The sequence below is a fragment of the Malurus melanocephalus genome, unplaced genomic scaffold, assembly GCF_030028575.1.
Source record: "Malurus melanocephalus ecotype Western Australia unplaced genomic scaffold, MMel_1.1 scaffold_14, whole genome shotgun sequence".
NCBI lineage: Eukaryota > Metazoa > Chordata > Aves > Passeriformes > Maluridae > Malurus > Malurus melanocephalus.
Genome location: NW_026623246.1, coordinates 2,205,713 through 2,224,154, shown reverse-complemented (window position 1 = coordinate 2,224,154; position 18,442 = coordinate 2,205,713). Strand labels below are relative to the sequence as shown.

Genomic DNA, 18,442 nt, shown 5'->3' with positions numbered 1-18,442 from the left:
AGGATGGATGGAGGGAAGGATGGATGGATGGATGGATGGATGGATGGATGGATGGATGGATGGATGGATGGATGGATGGATGGATGGATGGATGGATGGATGGATACTGGAACACAGCCTGGCCGTACACGGCCGCCGCTGCGCCCTCTGGCGGGGACAGCCCCGCTCCGGCCAGTGCAGCACCGCACCCTGGCAACCAAAGTTTAGGGTTTAGAAACCCCCAGGGGCAGACAGATAAGTTCCAGCATGCCTGGAATATTATTTCACTTGAATTGGTCCGTCTTGATTTTCCCCAGCAAGGTAATTCTGAGGAGCTGGCAAAAAAAACGCCTTCTTATTTTTTCCATCCCTGTTGAAACCAGAGCGTATCCCTTTGGTAGCATCCTCCAAAAGCTTCCCTGGCTCCAACTCTGCCAGGGTTTACTGTATATTTCCATCTCTTGATACTGTTATTCCATTCATTTTCAATCAGTTGTTTTGTTACTATTTGAAGAAAATGTCAAAACATTCCCTTAAGAATTTGCATCTTCCTCAAACATTTATACTTTAATTCTTTAAAGCTTTTATCTGAGCTGATGCAAAGGGATACAGTAGGTGCTAAATAAAGCAAAACTTTGAAACATCACTTTTTATTTTGACTCACAGAACTTGAAGTCGAGTTTCCGGCTCTACATATTTATACTCTTCTCACTGATTAGGCACAGTTTATCACTTTTTTTTTTTTTCCCAAATAGCAACAAACAAACAAACCAAGAAAAAAAATAAAATTTGATTTTGAAGATGGCATTTAATTATTACTGTCATAATACAGGCTTTTTAATCAAGAGCTATGGAAAAGATGCCAAAGTTATAAACTGCTAGATGTCAAAACTGATTTCGGATCACCCATCTTGCTAGTTGAAGGGAACAATTACTTGCTCTATTTTCTTCAGAAAGTATTAAACATCAAAATACTATTTGCCTGATTATAAACTCTTTCATACATCATATCACATTCAGGAGAACATAAGACATTATTAAATGATTTATGAATAAGGGTCCCCTGGTAAACCTTCTATTTTGCATCTCCTGGTACAGACATTGATGACTACTATTACCTAACAGCCTAAATCAGTGATGTGTGGTGTTTATTTGCCCACTGATAAATTTTATTTCGTTTAGTCAGCACTAATATCTTATTGTCTGGATACGATGGCTTGAAGATGACAAACTTTGCAAGCTCAGTCCACTATCACACAAGATAGCAATTCTCTTTTGCTAATGTCACCACCACACTTTATTTTCCCTTATAACTAACATTAACAAATACCAACATTTGTGGCCCAAGGCCCTGAGAGTGGCAATGTAAGGTTTGCAGCAGTACATGAAAAGCCTCCTCCTGGTTTTTCCCTGTGGCCCCAAGTGACATGTGAGCCCCGGCAACCTGCTGAGCCGCCCCGTCGTTCAGCAATTCCAAAACTCAGTGGTAGGCCTCTGCCCGGGAAATTCCCGCTCTGTCTAGTGCATAATGTCACTGGACATTTAAAAAAAACTACCGGGAAACAGTGACCACAAAACTTTTCACGTTTGCATCAAGCCTCTAAGAAAAGAAGGGGCAGTTCTGTTGCACCGGGGAAGCCAGTGGGCGTGCTCCATCTGATAATAATCTAGCTGGTATTTCGAATACACAGGCATAGCTTTTGAAAACACCTATAAACCAGCAGCTACCGGAGAAAGGTCCCCTGACACACAAACCCTACGACTTTTCTCACTATCCGCAAATGTGCTAAGATTTCCTTTAGCAGCTTTCTCCTCCACAGCACAAGAATGCWGGATATAGAAGGCTTTAGTGATCAAAAGGGAGCCCCATGCTGCGAGAAACAGTGGCCCAGGAGAAAGCAKTACAGGTGCTGCGTGTCACGCATTAACAGGTGTCTCAGGGAAGGACTGACAGGAGGACCCCGATACTTCTCATGCAAACTTAGTCAACAGAGACTCTCTCTCTCCTAACGAACAGGTCCCACGGCCCCTGGGGCGTCTTCCTTTATCTTTCTCCTTCTCTCAAACGCCCGGTTTCCAGGGAAGGCTGCAAGCTACTGGCTTCCGCGGGGGAGGAGAGTGCCCGCTAGCTCTCCCAGGCAGGATCTGCAGGGAAACTTTGCCATCCCTCCACGGCTCGCTGCCGGGAGAGCCGGGGGGCCCCGGCGCTGGAGGGYGGGCGGGGGAGGCTGCCGGGGCGCCTCTCCGGGGGCTCCGTCCCTCCCTTCCCGGCGTTAGAGCGGAGCCCCCCGCGTCTCGTACACGGCTGGGAAGGAGGCTCCGGGGACCCCGCGGAAGGGCTGGGAAGGGGAACAGCACCGGCTCCCGGTGATCGCGGGGCAGATCCATTAAAGGAGGAAAGTACCGAATTCCCATTAAAAAAAGAAATTAAGTGAATGTAGAGCTCTTTCCGGAGAAGCCAGGGTAGGGAAGGGTAAGAAGCCGGGACCCCGGGCCTCTCTCGGGAAGAGGGAGAGCAGCCCCGAACGGCGTTCGCCCTCTCCGGGAACGCGGCCCGTGGAGCCCACACGGCGGGGGCTGCGGAGGCGGCCCGGCCCCCCGACCCCGGCCCGACCCCGCCCCGGCCGCGCTGCCCCGGGCTCCGCGGAGCTGCCCGGGCCGGCCCCGCCCGGCAGGTACCGGCCTCACTTACCGSGGCTCTGCCTCGGCGTCTCCCCGCCGGCGAGCTGGCAGCGCTCGCTCAGGCACTGGAAAAGTAATAGAAATCCAGCGGCTAGTTTGCTCCTCCGCAGCCTCGCCATAGCACGGAGCCTGCCGAGACAACTCTCCGGGTGCGGGGTGCGCGCCGCTCCTCGTCGYTGGTGGGGAGGTCCGGGGGCGGCGGAGAGCAGCCCTAGCAGGCGCCGAGCCGCCGTGTCCTCGGAGCAGCGCTCATACAGTGGGGCGGCACGGACGAGCCGCTGGGGCTGAAGGCGCTGCACCGGGTCTGGGGGGCGCTGGAAGGAGGGGGGCGGGGGGGGGCTCCGTCCCCCTAACTCGCACGGTCGCTCCGCTCTCAGTCCAGCGGCATCACCGCTAGGGAAAACAAGCCCAGCCTCGCTGCGAAGTGCCAAACTCTTCCCTCCTCGCAGCCTGCTGATAGATTTTAGGAGAGCCACTGAGATCCTCCCTTCCTGGCTTGCCCCCACCCAGCTCCCTTCCCCCGCAGGGTGAGGCAGGGTGCCTGAGGGACGGCGCCTCTTCTCCGTGCACCGCTACCGACTAAACCCCTCCGCGGGAAACGAACGGGGAAGCGTTCCAGCCGGAGCCAGCGGACCGGCCCCGAGTCCGGGGGGAGCAGGACCCGGAGGGCGGGCGGATGCGCGGCGGGAGAGGATGCGCGGGCGGCGGGGAGGCAGGCGGGGACGGACGAACAAGTTCTCTTTCTCTCCCGGGGCGGTTTCCGCGGCCGGCGGCGCTGGTGCGGGGCCGAGGGCAGCCGCGTGGGGCGGGCGCTCCCCGGCCCGCAGCGCACCCGCGCTGCCGCCGCGCAAGTGCGGGCGGGGGGCTCGCCTGGGGCCGGTCCCGGCCGCCTCCTCGCTCGGCCCCCCGCCCCCTCCGCACAGCGCGGTGGGGCGCAGGCGCCGGGGCTGCACCGTGTGTCCGCCGCTGCCGGTGCTCCGCACGCCGCTCCCGGGCACCTGGCACCGGCACSGCTCCCGAGCGGGGCGGGCAGCGCTGAGAGCATCTGGGGCCGCTGCACGCTGAGCGGGGGGAGGATGGAGGGCGGTACGGAGACCCCCGAGCCCTGCTGGAGCCCTGCCGCTCCGCAGGACGGGGCGAGCCCGGCCAACGCCGCCGGCTTGTTCAAAAGTTGCTGTGTAAACGAGCKTCAGTTTCTCGGATGACAACTGCAATAACACCCCAAACCCCCAAATCCTGTTCCCTGGTCCCCCTCTCCCCCCAGAATTTCCTTGTGTTTTAGGGTAAAGCAGCCCCTCTTAACACACACGCCTACCCCCCCCCCCCCCCCCCCCCCCCCCTTCCTTTTTTTTATTTTTCTGTTTCTCTTCGCAAACCAAGGAGTTGTTTATGTACACTCATCACTTCAAAAGTTCAATGACTGGACTGGGTTCTCCCCTGCAAAAAAAAAAAAAAATTATCTGCATGCTTGATTAAACGCACCGTGAATAATCCCATCCCCTACATTAATCTGTGAACAACGGCACGGAGACAGAAGCGAGCAGAGGGCACATCAATCAAACTCATACAAGCGAAAGGGGCACCGGGGACCGGGCGGCGGCTTTTTACCCGTTCAGCAAACTGTGGAGCTGGTAATCAGCTGAGCAACATGTAGARAGCCATGAATGCACCAGCCTCTCAGCACTTGCTACCAAATAATTAAATTAATTAGGAYGACAATTAAATTAATCAAATAAATAGGTCTACGGAATGTCAAACATAGSAGATAACTAATACTTAATCACAAAAGAACAACCAGTAACAAGACCGTGTTTTTCTTTAATTTATCACTGTTCCTGAGATAAAGAATTCATCAGCTCCGTTGTAAGTGCCTTGCTCTTTAATCATTGATGTGTTTATGTGTAAATCAAAGCATAACACCTGTGGGTTTAAGAAGTATATTTGAAGAAGAAGCAGAAATTTGCAAAATCTTTTCAATGTATATTGAAATATGATATTGGAGGATATTGCAAATAAGGTTTATACGATTGAGTTTATAGTGGGCCTTTCTAGCATCAAGCTTCTTGTACATACCCTTAAGTAAAACAAAGCAAAAAAGCAGTCTAACTATTGCTGAAAATAACTGCACAAAATATTTTCTATATTCTCTGTATAAGGGAATACTGGAGATTGTATGCATCAGGAATTAAATCCTGGCCTTGTTGAAATCTATGGAAATTCAGCGAGTGTTACTGCCTTCTATACCAGGTGATTTGGATTATGCCACAGACTTTTGTGTAGATTTTGTTGAGCTATTGCTGTTTCTTAAATAAAAATGTRAGACAGAAACTTCTTCATGCTATTGGAATACTACTTTTTGCTTGACAGTTGGTCAGATTGCTCAGTTTACCCAAAGTTTTGCTGAAATTATGAGAATTGTTGATCTTTTGGCCTTTACAGGAAGGGACAGGGAGGTAGTCTTAAAGAAGGGCTGACCACTCTTCTATTAGTTGMGAATAATTAGTTGAGAATAAGAACGGTAAGGTCTGTAATACCTTAAAAATCTGTTTTCATCTTCTTTTGTCCTWTTGTAAAATAATCATAAGGACATTATTGTAAAGTTATAGTAAATCTTAAAATACTAGAGGTTTGAATTTGAGAAAAAAGTTTCCACGTTGCTTATTCTAGCAATAATCTGTCAAGCCCTATATATATGGTATAGAKAAGCCTAAATGAGAACAAATAAAATTTTCTTTCATTTGCTCTCTGCTTCTCAGTCCTATAGTTTCAGACTTAAATTCTCCATAAATATGCTACAAAAACTGCATGCTGAAGAAAGGAAAGGATTAGCAGTAGACAGCTGAAGCATGTTGTTGTTGATAAAAGTGTCAGCAACATACTAGGTCCTACAGTCCTAATTTGTTGTGTTCTGTGCAGTTGTGGGACAGTTTTGCAGTGTGCCTGCTGCAAGGTTAGCACAGTCACAGCATTCGGTACATCTTGTTCTCCACAGAAAAAAAAACAAACTGTGTCCTCCAAAGAAGGCTGTGTGCATTGTGCTTTTTGCACTAGGGAACATATTTAGGACATAGCTTATCTTGGTATAATTGTATGTAAAAGCACAGGCAGAACTTTTTATTGCACTCAGAAAAAGCCTGAGGTGAAAGCTAATAATCAATCTTATAGTGATTAATGACAACATTGCTGGGAAGGCCTTCATTGCACAGAAGTTTATGCACTTGTTACTTCAAAGGCACAAATAAACCTAAAAGAACAACTTATTGCTGGCTGTCTGAAGTGATGGGCTGTTTTTACTTGAAACACAGTGCCTCTGATAGGTTTTCACTGCTCTTATGTGCTTTTATCTTTGCCATCCTTGCACATTATCTCACCTCTTTTAGGTATATATCTTGCAGTGGTATAAACAGCAGTGGTTCCATAGAAATCAATGAGAACACTTCCATTTCCACCAGTCAATAATATGGCATTATAATTTCTTTTCCAGTGCAATCCATCCTGGTTTATAACATCAATCACGCAGGAACAAAGGGTGGGAACTTTCTCTCTGTTCATTGTGTTTTACTGTCATACTGCTTGCAAGTGCCTGTTTTCACATATTTATTTAAGAATTTCCTTTTTTTTTTTTTTTTTTTTTTTTTTTTTTTTTTTTTTTTTTTTTTGTGGCTTTTTTTTTTTTTTGTAACAACATAGTATTTTCTATCTCCATGTTTTCTGGTCTTATTGCATTACTGATTATGAAAACCAGAGTTTTTAACATTTTTCTGTCTTTTTTGACATGTTGCTAGCTATTCTGTTTCAATAGGTACAAGAGAGGCACCTTTCAACTACACTCCTGTGAGCATCAAGTGCTAGCTTTGAACAATATGCTTTTTGCATTTGGGAAGCCAAGGGAGGATATCTCTGCTTAATTTGGGAAAAACAAACTGGTAGGGATAATTGATGCATTCCTGAGAGGAGGGAGAATACATCTTTATTCTCTTCCAAGAAAAAAAAAAAACGAGTTTTCCTGTTTGGTGAACTTGAACTTTCTGCTGTTCTGTAGAGGATTGTGTCTGCATATTAATAAATAGACTACAACCACCAATATTGTCTGCTGTAACTGACTGGTGTCTAGCAAATAACCTACTTTCCCAAMTGCAGAGAGAAAAAAATGTAAATAATTTTKGAGCCATAAATAATACTTGCCATGATTAGTCCCCACAGGGACAAAATTGGCTATGGGACCTTTACGGAGCAAGTAGTCCACTGCTTGATGAAATGAGTATCACAGATTGCARCTACACACAGGTTTTAATCACCAGGGGGGGAGTTTGCCACTGAGATTCACTCCTCCCTTTGGAGCCCTGCGTTTGGTGGGGCTCAGGAAGGTGGTTTGTGTTGCTGTTGAGAATTTGGCTGAGGCAGTAGGTTTAGTGTTGACAAAAAGAGGTGTTAGAGCTGTGAACTTAGAGTGCTGCCCAGCTGGCAGCTGCCTTTGACTTTGGGAGTTCAATGGAAGAGCACAGCATTTTAGCTGAATCACTAAAGGGCGCTGCAAAACTCAGATGTTAAGCATGAGGCAGGGAGGCAGCTTCCTTGTTAAATAGGGAAACACAGTAACTTTCCAGAGGAGCTGCACTGCACTTTAATACAAGCCTTTGTTTCTTTCCCTCTTCCSCTGGCTGGGAGGGCCTTGAGTCTCCCCACTCAGCCCGATTTTCTGGGGAAAGCACTGAGGTGCCCTTTCTGGTTGAGTCACATCCAGTAGGTTTCTGCTAGATTCCCTGTAACTCTCTGCGAGGGGCTATATGCAAATACATGAGTTTGCATAATTGTGCTTAATTAGATCTGTCCGTTCTGTGGCTCTAAGAGCTGTGTGGTTAACGCTAGTGCAGCTTTGTTCAGTGGAGCTTTCTGCTTATCTCTAGGACAGCAGGACTGCAAACSTCCCACATGCACTGCCTTTTGCCTATGCCACGACACATGGCTAGGGAGAGTTTCTTTTGGGGTAAAGAGAGTTCACATTCATGGCCTGGTAGACACTTTGTGAKGTGGAAAGTGGAACTCAGTCTCATTATCTCACACAGTGATAAAGTGGTTCTCTGGAAATTTGAGGAGGGGAAAAATTAAAGAGGAACATTTCAGTAAGTGAGGCAGCTTGCAAAAATAATAGAGTTTGAGGTTAAACAAAAAGTTTAATCCAAAACAGTTTTGATATTTATTTGAACTCTAAATTATTTTGAAAGAATGGAATTGGTTTTGAAATGGAACACACTTCCAGAAAGAAAAACCAAAATGTTCCAGCTAAAGTTCAATTATTTGAACTCAAGATGCTTCAAACTTATTCTTTCAATGAATCTGTGTTTGCAAAAACATTGACAAAGGCAAAAGCTATGCTGCACCAAACAATGCCTTTGCCTGCTTGTGATTGGGAGCTACAAGGATGTTACTCAACTTTGTAAACCACAAGGCAGCAAATCCCAAAACAGGGCCTGGGAGTTCCAAGTCACACACCCCAACCCTGCAACTCCAGCAAAGGCTGTGGTTGTGACCCTTACTCGACTTCTGTCCAGCACAGTGATAGCTACGGACTCAGGGCTGGAGGAACTAGAAGGTTTCCTGAATGCTTGTGGCAGGGACAGGTTTAATAGAGAAGTTAATATTTCAGTATAGCACTGGTCAGCAGGCTAAATTAAACCCATAGGAGAACTGAAAGAACCTAAAGGGTGACACAGAAGGGAGAGCAAGCATGGAAATGAAAGTGAGAAGAAAAAACCAATTTTGTCAGTGACATTTCTCTGTTGCTATGATGAAAGCCTAATTTATATATGGATGCAGACTTGTGTGTGATGAACCGTATATGCACGGCACCCAAGCCTTTTTCGTGGATGGCTACAGGGAAAGTGGGATGTCCTAAAGAGGACATTAGTTCTCATTCAGCCAAGGCAGTATCAGCACAGCATGGTATTTAGAATGGACGCTTTTCTTGCTGTACATGGTGGTACCAGTAGTCACTGAAGTAGTCAAGAAAGCTAAGGGAATAATAGTTTTAATAGAACAGAATTTTTTAGCTACAATTAAAACCAAATCAACCTCAAACATAGTGTTTCAGTGGCCACATTTTCCAAGAAAGCAATCTTTACTAGAATCTGCAGAAGCATGCCAAGCAATTCTCCWCTAAGTCCTTTCTTACTCATGATCTGAGGCTGGTAGGAGGGCCTGAGCAATTACTGTGGCCCGTACAGTTGTGAGTAGAGTTAACTTTTTTAATCATTTGAGACCAAAGAAAGAAATCTGCTGCTGAGCACAGCAGGGGAAAGCAGTCTGGGGTTAGGACTGGTGTTACAAAAAGTAATTGGGTTGGGATTAGGTTTTAGGTCAGCAAGCCTGGGCAAACTTTAATGCTAGAATGATCTTAACAAGTGCTTAGCTGAGACAACTGACACAGGAATAGCTGTGACACTGACCTGTAGAGGGTCAGTGCCTGCCTGGTGTTAATGATGGTTGTGGGGGTGRGGGAAAAGGGGCAGCAGCAGCAAGAAGCCAAAGTTTGGGAGGTAAATATTGAAAACAACTCTCACATTTTAGTGCAGTGGCCCCAACAGCAAAATAATCTGCTGCACATCGAACAGCTTGTTGCCCGTTTGTCTTTCCAAACTTGCTTGCACATGAAACCACACCCCAGATTGCTCTAGCAGTTTGTGGCCAGCAAGACCTCTKTTGCTTGGATTGCCCCAGCTGGGTCCATTATGGGCACCAAGACTGTGCAGTATAAGCTCAGATATTATGCTTTTCTTAAATCCAATACTTAAAAGAAAAAATAAATAACACTGTTGAGCAGCTGACTCCCTTAAATGTGAGGACTAAGCAGTAGTGAATCCCTGCTATATGGGCTGATGTCTCTAGGCACAGCTGTCATATCTGATGAGCCATAAACCCTGCTTCAGAAGAATGCCAGCAGCCTGCATCCCCAGCATGGGCATTCCAGGACCACACTGGAGTGGGCAAGGAGGGAATTGGCCAGTTAAACTGACCACGGAGGYCACAGCCTGTGAAGGCGGGAAATGGAGTCAGAAATATTTTCTTAGCAGTGGTTCCATTGAACTGAACTGAATCACATTCAGTACAGAGCTGAGCTGGCTATGAAGAAATAAGAAATACAGTTACTTAGAAGCTGTATTGTCTTAGTTTCACCTTAGCATATTTCCTGTGTGTTGTGATGGTTCTTACAATACACTATAAACATTTCATGTGTCGGAATGCACAGCTGATGTGCAAAATGCTGCTTTGACTTGTGCTGATAGCAGGCTTAAGGAAGGGATATATCTTCAAAGAAAAGCATAACCTATCAAGTTTGCTTCCTTTCAGCCACTGTGGCAATAGTTCCTTTGCCAGGGAAATCTTTTAGAAGGAAAGAACTCTCCAGGAAAAGCTGGATGCTAAAGCAGATAAATGTCTTCTTTTATGTTGTTTTGAAGTGGTCTTTACTTGGATATCACAGATTGAAAACGTTTCTGTAGTGATTCCTGTCTCTAAAAAACACAAGAATTATTTAGTCAAAGGTAGGTATACCCATCTTCCAGGCAACAGACTTGGCCCAAGCAATAAATTCTGCTTTCTGTCAGCTACTTCCCCTCTCTCCAGTGAGGCTTCCCTGTAATTTGCCCCTGAAAGGAGGTCCAGACTACCCTTGAGCACCTAAACTTCCATATAAACTTTAAGATATGTTTTTTTGTGGATTCCACATACACCAAGGASCCTGGCTGAGGTCCTAATGAGAAATGGTAAGCAACTGTCCAGTGAAGGATAGCACTTATTTGATGATTTTTCATGTCAGAAATTCACCCCAGATAAGTGTTTATTGTGAGAGACTTTGATCTCAAAGATTTAGCTCTCCCTGCAGAGCAAAAGCAGATGCTTGGTAAGCTGTAGCTGTAGTCCTGACAACCCTTTCAAATGTCTAGACAGTGGAAAGAGATGATTACATCCTCTTTTGAACTCAGCTGCAACAATTCAACACACTTACCGTGTTTACTTCAGGATGAACCTATTTACACTGCTTTGTTTCATGGAATTGCAAGTATTATATCGAAAGATGCAAGATGATAAGGTGGTCAAGATRAAAACCTGCTTTCATTAACAGCAATAAATCTGACAGATGTACTAGGTCACATACGGTCCTCATGTAGACTTTAGTATGGACCTAGGGATTAAGGAGTTTGATAACACATTTACAGCTAATACTTATCATTTAAGAGTCTTAAAAATGTTAACACTTACAGAAAGCCTATTTAATTAATGCTCATTGAAGAGCACATTAAATCCCAGACATAAGGCCAGGAAATGTCCAACATTGCTGATTTACTTTATGCCATGCATTTAACAGGGGAAGAGAAAACGGAGTTATCATAGTCATAATGGATGAAGAGTGATCTTAGTTAATAACAAGATAATAGACTTAGGACAAGAGATCTGAAAAGAGAAGGGAGGGAGTTTCCACCTTAGTCAGCATCCTYGGAATAGAAATCAATTCAGCAGTTTCTCACCAAAGCCAGCGATGGGAACAGGAGATGTTAATGTGCTAGCTCTGCCTCATGTCAACAACATCACTGAAACAGGTATTGAAGAAGTTTCTGGTAATGTGATTCAGGACTWTATTAGGTGTTTTCCAATTTTGTAATGAAGAACTTAAAACTTTTCTTTTTAGTAGAATAAAACTTCTGTTTTTCTTATTAATCTGTTGTGGTGTTTAAAATTATCTCATGTGCTTCTGATAAATCAAAAGTATTTTTCCCTCTCGGAAGCATAACAAGATGATGTTACCAACACAGAATCCCAGAACAAACTCTTYGGATGCAAGAGAACTCAGAAAAGTTGGGAATCCCAGAAAATTTATCCAGTTCAATACAAATTTTTAAATAAAACTCTAAGTAAATATAAATTTTAAATATTTTACACCTTTGGTGTAAATGGTAAAATGGTAAGCTGCTATTATCTTCAGAAAAAACCCATACCATGGTAGGCTTCCTTATTCTTGTAATCAATTGTCCAGGTCAGAATACCTGCTGATGTGAAAAGCTGAGGTTACTACTGTCAAAATGTGATCTTAAGCTTGATTCARGAATGTTTTGTCAACTACTTTGTCAACTTCTCTGTCTCCTAACATTCATTTCGAACACCCTTATTTCACATGATCCAAAAAATCAGTTTCCCAGTAGTGTTTGTAAGATGCCACTAGGAGAAATGTMATTAAATCAACAGGAGTTCTTATTTTTGAGGATGATTTTTTGGATGTATTTTAATGCYTCATTACAATTTCAGTTTGTTGCATCTATTTCATTCACATAATAATGAATAAATAAGTCTTTAAAGATGTTTCCAGTATGGTCATATCGCCAGTTCAGACTGGATTTCAAAAATGACTAGGCAAGTTAGATCTATCTATCTATCTATCTATCTATCTATCTATCTATCTATCTATCTATCTATCTATCTATCTATCTATCTATCCAGCAAATATAAGATTTTTCTGAGACCTCTTTTATGCTTTACCATGAAGTCTGAACTGAGTTTCCCAGCAGCAGCTGTCAAAGTCACTCTGCTAACACCAAGAAGAATTGGGGTTTTTATTTCTAGTGCAAAATGAATCCTACATGCAGAAGATATACTGTCTATATGAAGATTGTAAACCAAAGGTTTTTTAAAATAAAAATAGCATCTAAAGCTGGCAATGTTTGAATCCTAGAAAACAAAATAAAAATGAGGATAAATTTTATATTTGGAGGCACTTAGCGATTTTTTTAGGACAGATGACACATGATAATATTAACTGAAATGTTTAAGTAATGAAATCATAACTTGCAGTTTCTCCTCAAACCATCCTGGTGTGCTGACAACAAGAAGCTCTTTAGCAATATCAAATAAGCAGGTCATGCAAAAGAAACAATTCCCTTATGTTCTTTGCAGTAATAAATAAGAAGTCTGTAAAGCTAATACCTTTGCACACAGTCTGAGGATTTTATCTTAATCTTATTAGATATTTTTGCAGCTATWAATTTCCACATGTAATGGAATGTATCTAAAAGATGCAGGTCAATCAGTATACAAGTCAAAATATGTTCTGAAAAACAAACTTGTTTGTTTTATGATCCATCATCCATGTCCTTCTGCCTTTTGTTTTCATTGTGTTTCCCTTGTTTCTTTTGTTTCACTTGTGAAGAATGGTGCTTTGAAGCAAGACAGCTATAAACTGTAGACTGAGTAAATAAGTTTATGACAAATATACTTCAGAGATTCACWCTCTCTTTATCATTCAAGTGGATTGTTTTTAAGAGGTTTGACAGTAGTAGTTTTGTCCAAATGTTTTTCCATGTGTTGTGGTTTGCTCCCAGTCGTCAATTAAGTACCACACTCATTGACTGCCCCAAACACACTCCTGAAGGGCAGAAGAATCAGAAAGAAAAGGTAAACCTCTTGGGTTGATATAAGAACACTTTAATAATTGAAAMAATAATGATAATGATGATGAYAATCAYGWTGATAATAATAATACTAATGATCATAATAAAATTATAATAACAACTACAAAAGCAATAATAATAATAGTAATGATAAGGAGAGGGAGMGAGAATAATAGAATAATAGAATCCAGGAGAAACRAATGATGCACAATACAATTACTCACCAATACCTAGCCCATCCCTGAGCAGTCACCAGTTCCTCCCAGGCAGCTCCCCCAGTTTATATACTGGCATTGTGTCCTATGGTATGGAATATCCCTTTGACGAGACCAGGTCAGCTGTCATGTCTGTGCTTTCTCACAGCTTTTCGTGCCCCTCCTCACTAGCAAACATGGGACACTGAAAATTACTTGATTTAGGGTGAGAACTACTTATCAACAGCAAAAACATTATTGTGTTGTCTATACTATTCTCATACTAAATTTAAAAAAAAAGTACCGCACGGTTGTACCAGCTACTAAAAATAAAATTAACTCTCTCCCAGCCAAAACCAGGATAAAAAGAAGACTAACTACCTTTTTTTTTTTTTTTAAACTATAATTTGAGATTTTGGATGCATCTGTATTTTTTGTTTGTTTATTTATTTGTTTAGGAAAGATGACAGCAGAACAGCACATTTTTCTAAACTGAGAATTTTGTTCAGCACTAACTGTGAAACAAATCATTCTAGTGCATGTACCTAATTCTGTTTCTTTCAGTCATTGAAACACAAATAGGAAGTCTTACATTCCCCATTTATCTACATTCCTTGTAAGTTCAGTTACATTGGTCTGAAAAAGAGTTAAACGTGCAGGACCACAGGGAGAGGTTCTTGGCTAGAGTCAGTCACATCACACTCTGGGTTCAACACTGCTAACTAATTTAGCCAAGTTAAAGAACTGAGCCAGTGTGTATAAAATAAGAGCAAGTTGAAGTCTAGGGAGAAAAAAAACCCCCAAATATATGCAACTGACTTGGGCCTCCTGATTTTTTTTTTCTATGTACTAGTTTGCTACAACAGTTGTAAAATATTTTCATTTTTCTGTATGGYTGCAGAAAAACTCCTCCTGCCAATCAGTTTTAGAGGTCCACCCCGATATCAGGCAAAACAGTTTTATCTAGTTCAGATATCTGAGCACAGCCCTCAGATTGCGTGAACTGAAATATTTAGATGTCCAAGAKAATTTTATGTTGGTTCAAAACATTTAAGGATCTGGAATATAGTGGCAACACATGGCTGGATTTGAAACCCTTCTTCAGAACACTCCTCTGAGAGTTACAGACTTGCCTGGAGTCTTTCAGCAGTTGAAATGGTTATGCAGGTAACGGTTTGAAAATGTCTGTTTCCTTAAAAAAATTCAGCCTTTAAAAACCTGAAAATGAAATTTCTATTTCATGAAAATAGAACGAAGTCTAACACGTAACACTACCTTTACTTTTGTTGAAAACAATCAGATGAAAAATAATTGTATCAGCTGGCTTGACTTGGAGTTTTTTACAAAACTGATTTGTGAGGAAAAGGACGGGGTAGGGGCTTTCAAGGGGTGTGTTTGTGGTGTTTGTGTGTGCATGGAAATACACCTCTGCCTGCCGGACAATGTGAGACCAGGCTTCTCTGGTAGCAAGAGAGTTGTGAGCTAATTTTTTCTCATTTGAACTTGGGCCAGGTTTTAATTWGCACCCTCTTGGGTTATGTTCACTGTCTGTCTGGACACACCCATTTAAATCCAACTTTTGTTTTGGCAGTCCCACAATAAAAGGCAAGACAATTAAAAGCAGTCYGTATAAATGACACATGGAAGCATGCCTGTGATGTTTCAAAGTCCCTTTCCTACTTTTTGACAGCTGTGGTTTGTRGACAGACACTGATTTTCAAAGAGGAAAATGTTCTAACTTGCTGCCTTTCCTGCTTTTCTCATCTGCTGAACTGCATTTTCAATACATGAAAAGTGATTGAATTTTTAATATTACAAAAAAAAAAAAGAAAATAAGTGGTTGAAATTTYATATTTCTGTCTACAATTTCTAAAATGGCAGCTATTTCCCAARCTTTAAAGTTGGATTTGAATATGTTTTATTACATGTACATTCCCTTGCTTTCCACTACTCTATATACATTTCCTTCATCYTACTTTCTATGTGCAACTCTAGAAAACATATTTTCCTAATACAAACATTCACAGTTTTTCTAATACCTGCAAAATGTGATGCAACTGTAATTGAAAGACAGCATAGCTCAGAARGGGAAAGGTAAATATATTGCCTAGGATTAGTACAAAAAATATAGTTACAAGTGGTCTCATTAGCCTGATTTATCAAGGTTCTCAAGCAGCTGACACTTCATAGTAGGACAGGAAACAGAGCCACAAGTTACAGCAGGAGCTCCTCATTCAGAAGAATAGGAGTCAGCTCCTGCCTTATCACTGGCTCTTTCCAAGTCTCTGGGAAAGCAGATTGCCCCCTCCWGATTCAAGAAAATTCCCTGTCCTTMCCRTACCAAGCTGTTGTGAGTGCCAGGCTGGGGGGCTGTGAGGTTTGATACAAGGTAAGGACAGCCCTGCAATAGATGGTGCTGTTCCCACACTTCAGAATCAGGGTGTCCTGTGGTCTCTCATTTACTAGTTGTGTGCTAAGGATGTCTTGATTTATTTGTTGTTTTTTTTTTTTTTGGTTTTTTTTGTTTTTTTTTTTTTTTTTTTTTTTTTTGGTTTTTTTTAGGTTTTTTTTTTTTTTTTTTTTTTTTTTTTTTTTTTTTCTTTTATGAGTTCTCACAAAGAGCAGGATTATTAAAACAATTCCTCCCACCTTCCTCAAGTAGTATACAGCTTCCTTGCTTTTGGGGTTTTTATTTGTTACCTACTATTATCTCTCCCTGCAGCAGTTTTCCCTTACTAAATCAGGTCATTATTCATCTCASTTTCCACACATTGCCCTCTCTCCCTAAAGCGAGTAGAAGCTCATTCATTGCATCCAAGTATGGAAAATACATTTTCAAAATGCTAGTCCTAACTGCTACGTGTTGGAATCAGCCTAACAATTTGTATCAAATCCTTTGTTCAGAAGACAAAAGAAGCAGCAAAGAGGATAATGGATTACCCACTGTCGTGTCTCATCTGGAAGTTATCTAAAGGCTGCTTTGATAAGTGGAGTGAGAGTCGTTGGTGTGACTAATGTTGCACCATTATATTGCTATAACCTGTGAAACACAAGGATACCACGATCATAAGAAATGCTGTTACAGAGCATCCAAACTGGRTAACGGTGAGGGAAACACTGCCATCTTATCCATTACACATATTGCACTGATATATATATATTTTTTTTCTAGAGGCAGTGAGGTATTAGAAGTATTCATACAAAACAGCTTCTTGTTGATCAGGAGTTAAATGTTTTTAGTATGTTTTAAAAGATTAATTAGATGAATACAGACATACTCAGAAACCTTGTTACTTGGTTGTCTTGCTGTCACTGTAATAATAAGTACCTCAGTCAAAGAATGTAGATACCAGCATTTAACAACAGAGATAAGCAGGGTAATGTGCTGTCCTCAGCTCTGCTGATGCTTGCCTATGAAGATGTAACTCCACTGGTCAACCATTTCCTGGACAGTTACAATAGAAACCCTGGTTTGCCTCTGATGCTGCTCTCCAATTGACTCACAGTACTTTAAGTAGCTTATAAAAACCTCTTCATACAAAAAAAAAAGAAAAAAAAAATCTTGTAGTTTTTCAGAGTTTGCCAAAAGCCCAATAAGGATTTTGGTGTCATCTTTGTTTTCCTTCTCTTGGTTAAAGAAGCTCTAATATACAAGAGCAGGTGTTTAAATCAATTAACCCTAGGGACRGAATAATATTTGTTAATATGTCCTATTAGGTCTATGCACTGTGGTTTTTTCTTTCTCTGTTTTACATTGTGGTGTCCAAAACGTCCACAACTGCCACAACCCAGTCAAAGTCTCTTCAGTATAAAGAGGAAAACGTGTATATTCATAAGAAATTTTTCATGGGTTTTGTGTTCCTTCATGTAGCAAAGTGGTTTTGTCCTAAAATTAATCATTGCTCTTAAAGACTTGAATAGTGGTTATTTAAGAACAAAAAAAAAGTAAGTTTATACATAAATAATCCAGGCAATAGATTGTAGCAATAAACTCCAGGAAATATTCATGGGCAAGAGAGTCAATAGAAGTTAAGCAGTGACCCTGAAGTAATAGTACATTATGGTTTTCAAGTCCAATATACTGAGTGCAAAGGAACAAATTGATTTTTTTAAAGCTTTGAAAATTAAACCAGCCACAGTAAAAGTGTTTTATTACACATCAGCAAAAAAAAAATGTAAACCCTGCCATAAAAGCTAGTCAAGTAAAAATAAACATCACCACAGAAACAGAAGCCACGACTCTGTTCTTCTTATTTCAGGTGATYCCTCCCTAGGGTTGTGATTCCCTAATTGTTTTATTGCTACCAGTGATGACAGGATTTAGCCTAGCCCTGGGGACAAGTGCAGTGTGACACTACAGAATTTGCTTTCTTTTGGAAAAGGGGGAGTTGAAGAAAGAGCTCTGAGATGAAATAGAAGAAAAAATGAATTGAACATTTTATTCTTAAAAATTAATAACATTATAAGCCCCATTTCAGAGTAATCACACATGTTCCTAAAATCTCAAGACAGAGTACCTAAAGCCAATACCTGTGCCTGATGTCCCACAGTGTCTGCACAGCAACTCCTCAATAGTCCTACATACAGCATGTATCTATCACCCACTTCTAAGTAACTTTAAAACAAGCATAGATTAGTCCTTCATTATTAGTCCCTTAATCTCAGAACCACCATTTTCCCTTTTGCAAGGAAATCCTGACACCAGTTCAGCCTCTCTTGCAGTCTGTGTTAGCCTGCTGATGCCTCCTGCCATGGGCAGGCCCCTCTCTGCACSAAGCTGCTCCAGCAGCTCTAGAGGCAGCACTGCTGGAGCAGGTGTGGTACCATCATCCATCACCTTTGCACAGGCTGATTTTCCATCCTGTATAGCATCTGCCCCTCATTAACTGCTTCATGGAGGAAAAAGCAGGAGGAGAGTGGGCTGGGGTGTTATTAACCCATCCCGGTTGATTGCTGAGCCGTGGAGTGTACACACTTCATCACAATCTTTGGTTCCACAGTTCCAGCCAGTGTGACTGGGGGAAGAAGTTTCCTATTGTCAGATAAAAAGCTGGCTGAGGAGTTATATCAGCTCAACTACATTCTTCATAAAGATCTTTCTGTGCCCAAAATTGTTAAGTTAGCAGGAAGAGAGAGTTTAAAGTGTCA

General features: G+C 42.1%; 1 protein-coding gene across 1 annotated transcript in view; it reads right to left on the bottom strand.

The window, feature by feature from the left end:
* Positions 1–3,444, bottom strand: part of PLXDC2 (plexin domain containing 2) — a 241,017-nt gene extending 237,573 nt beyond the window's left edge. Inside the window, exon 1 of the mRNA XM_057383620.1 lies at positions 2,672–3,444. Coding sequence (XP_057239603.1) covers positions 2,672–2,780 — 109 coding nt within the window. The 5' untranslated portion in view covers positions 2,781–3,444. The remainder of the gene's footprint in view (positions 1–2,671) is intronic.
* Positions 3,445–18,442: the final 14,998 nt, after the last annotated feature.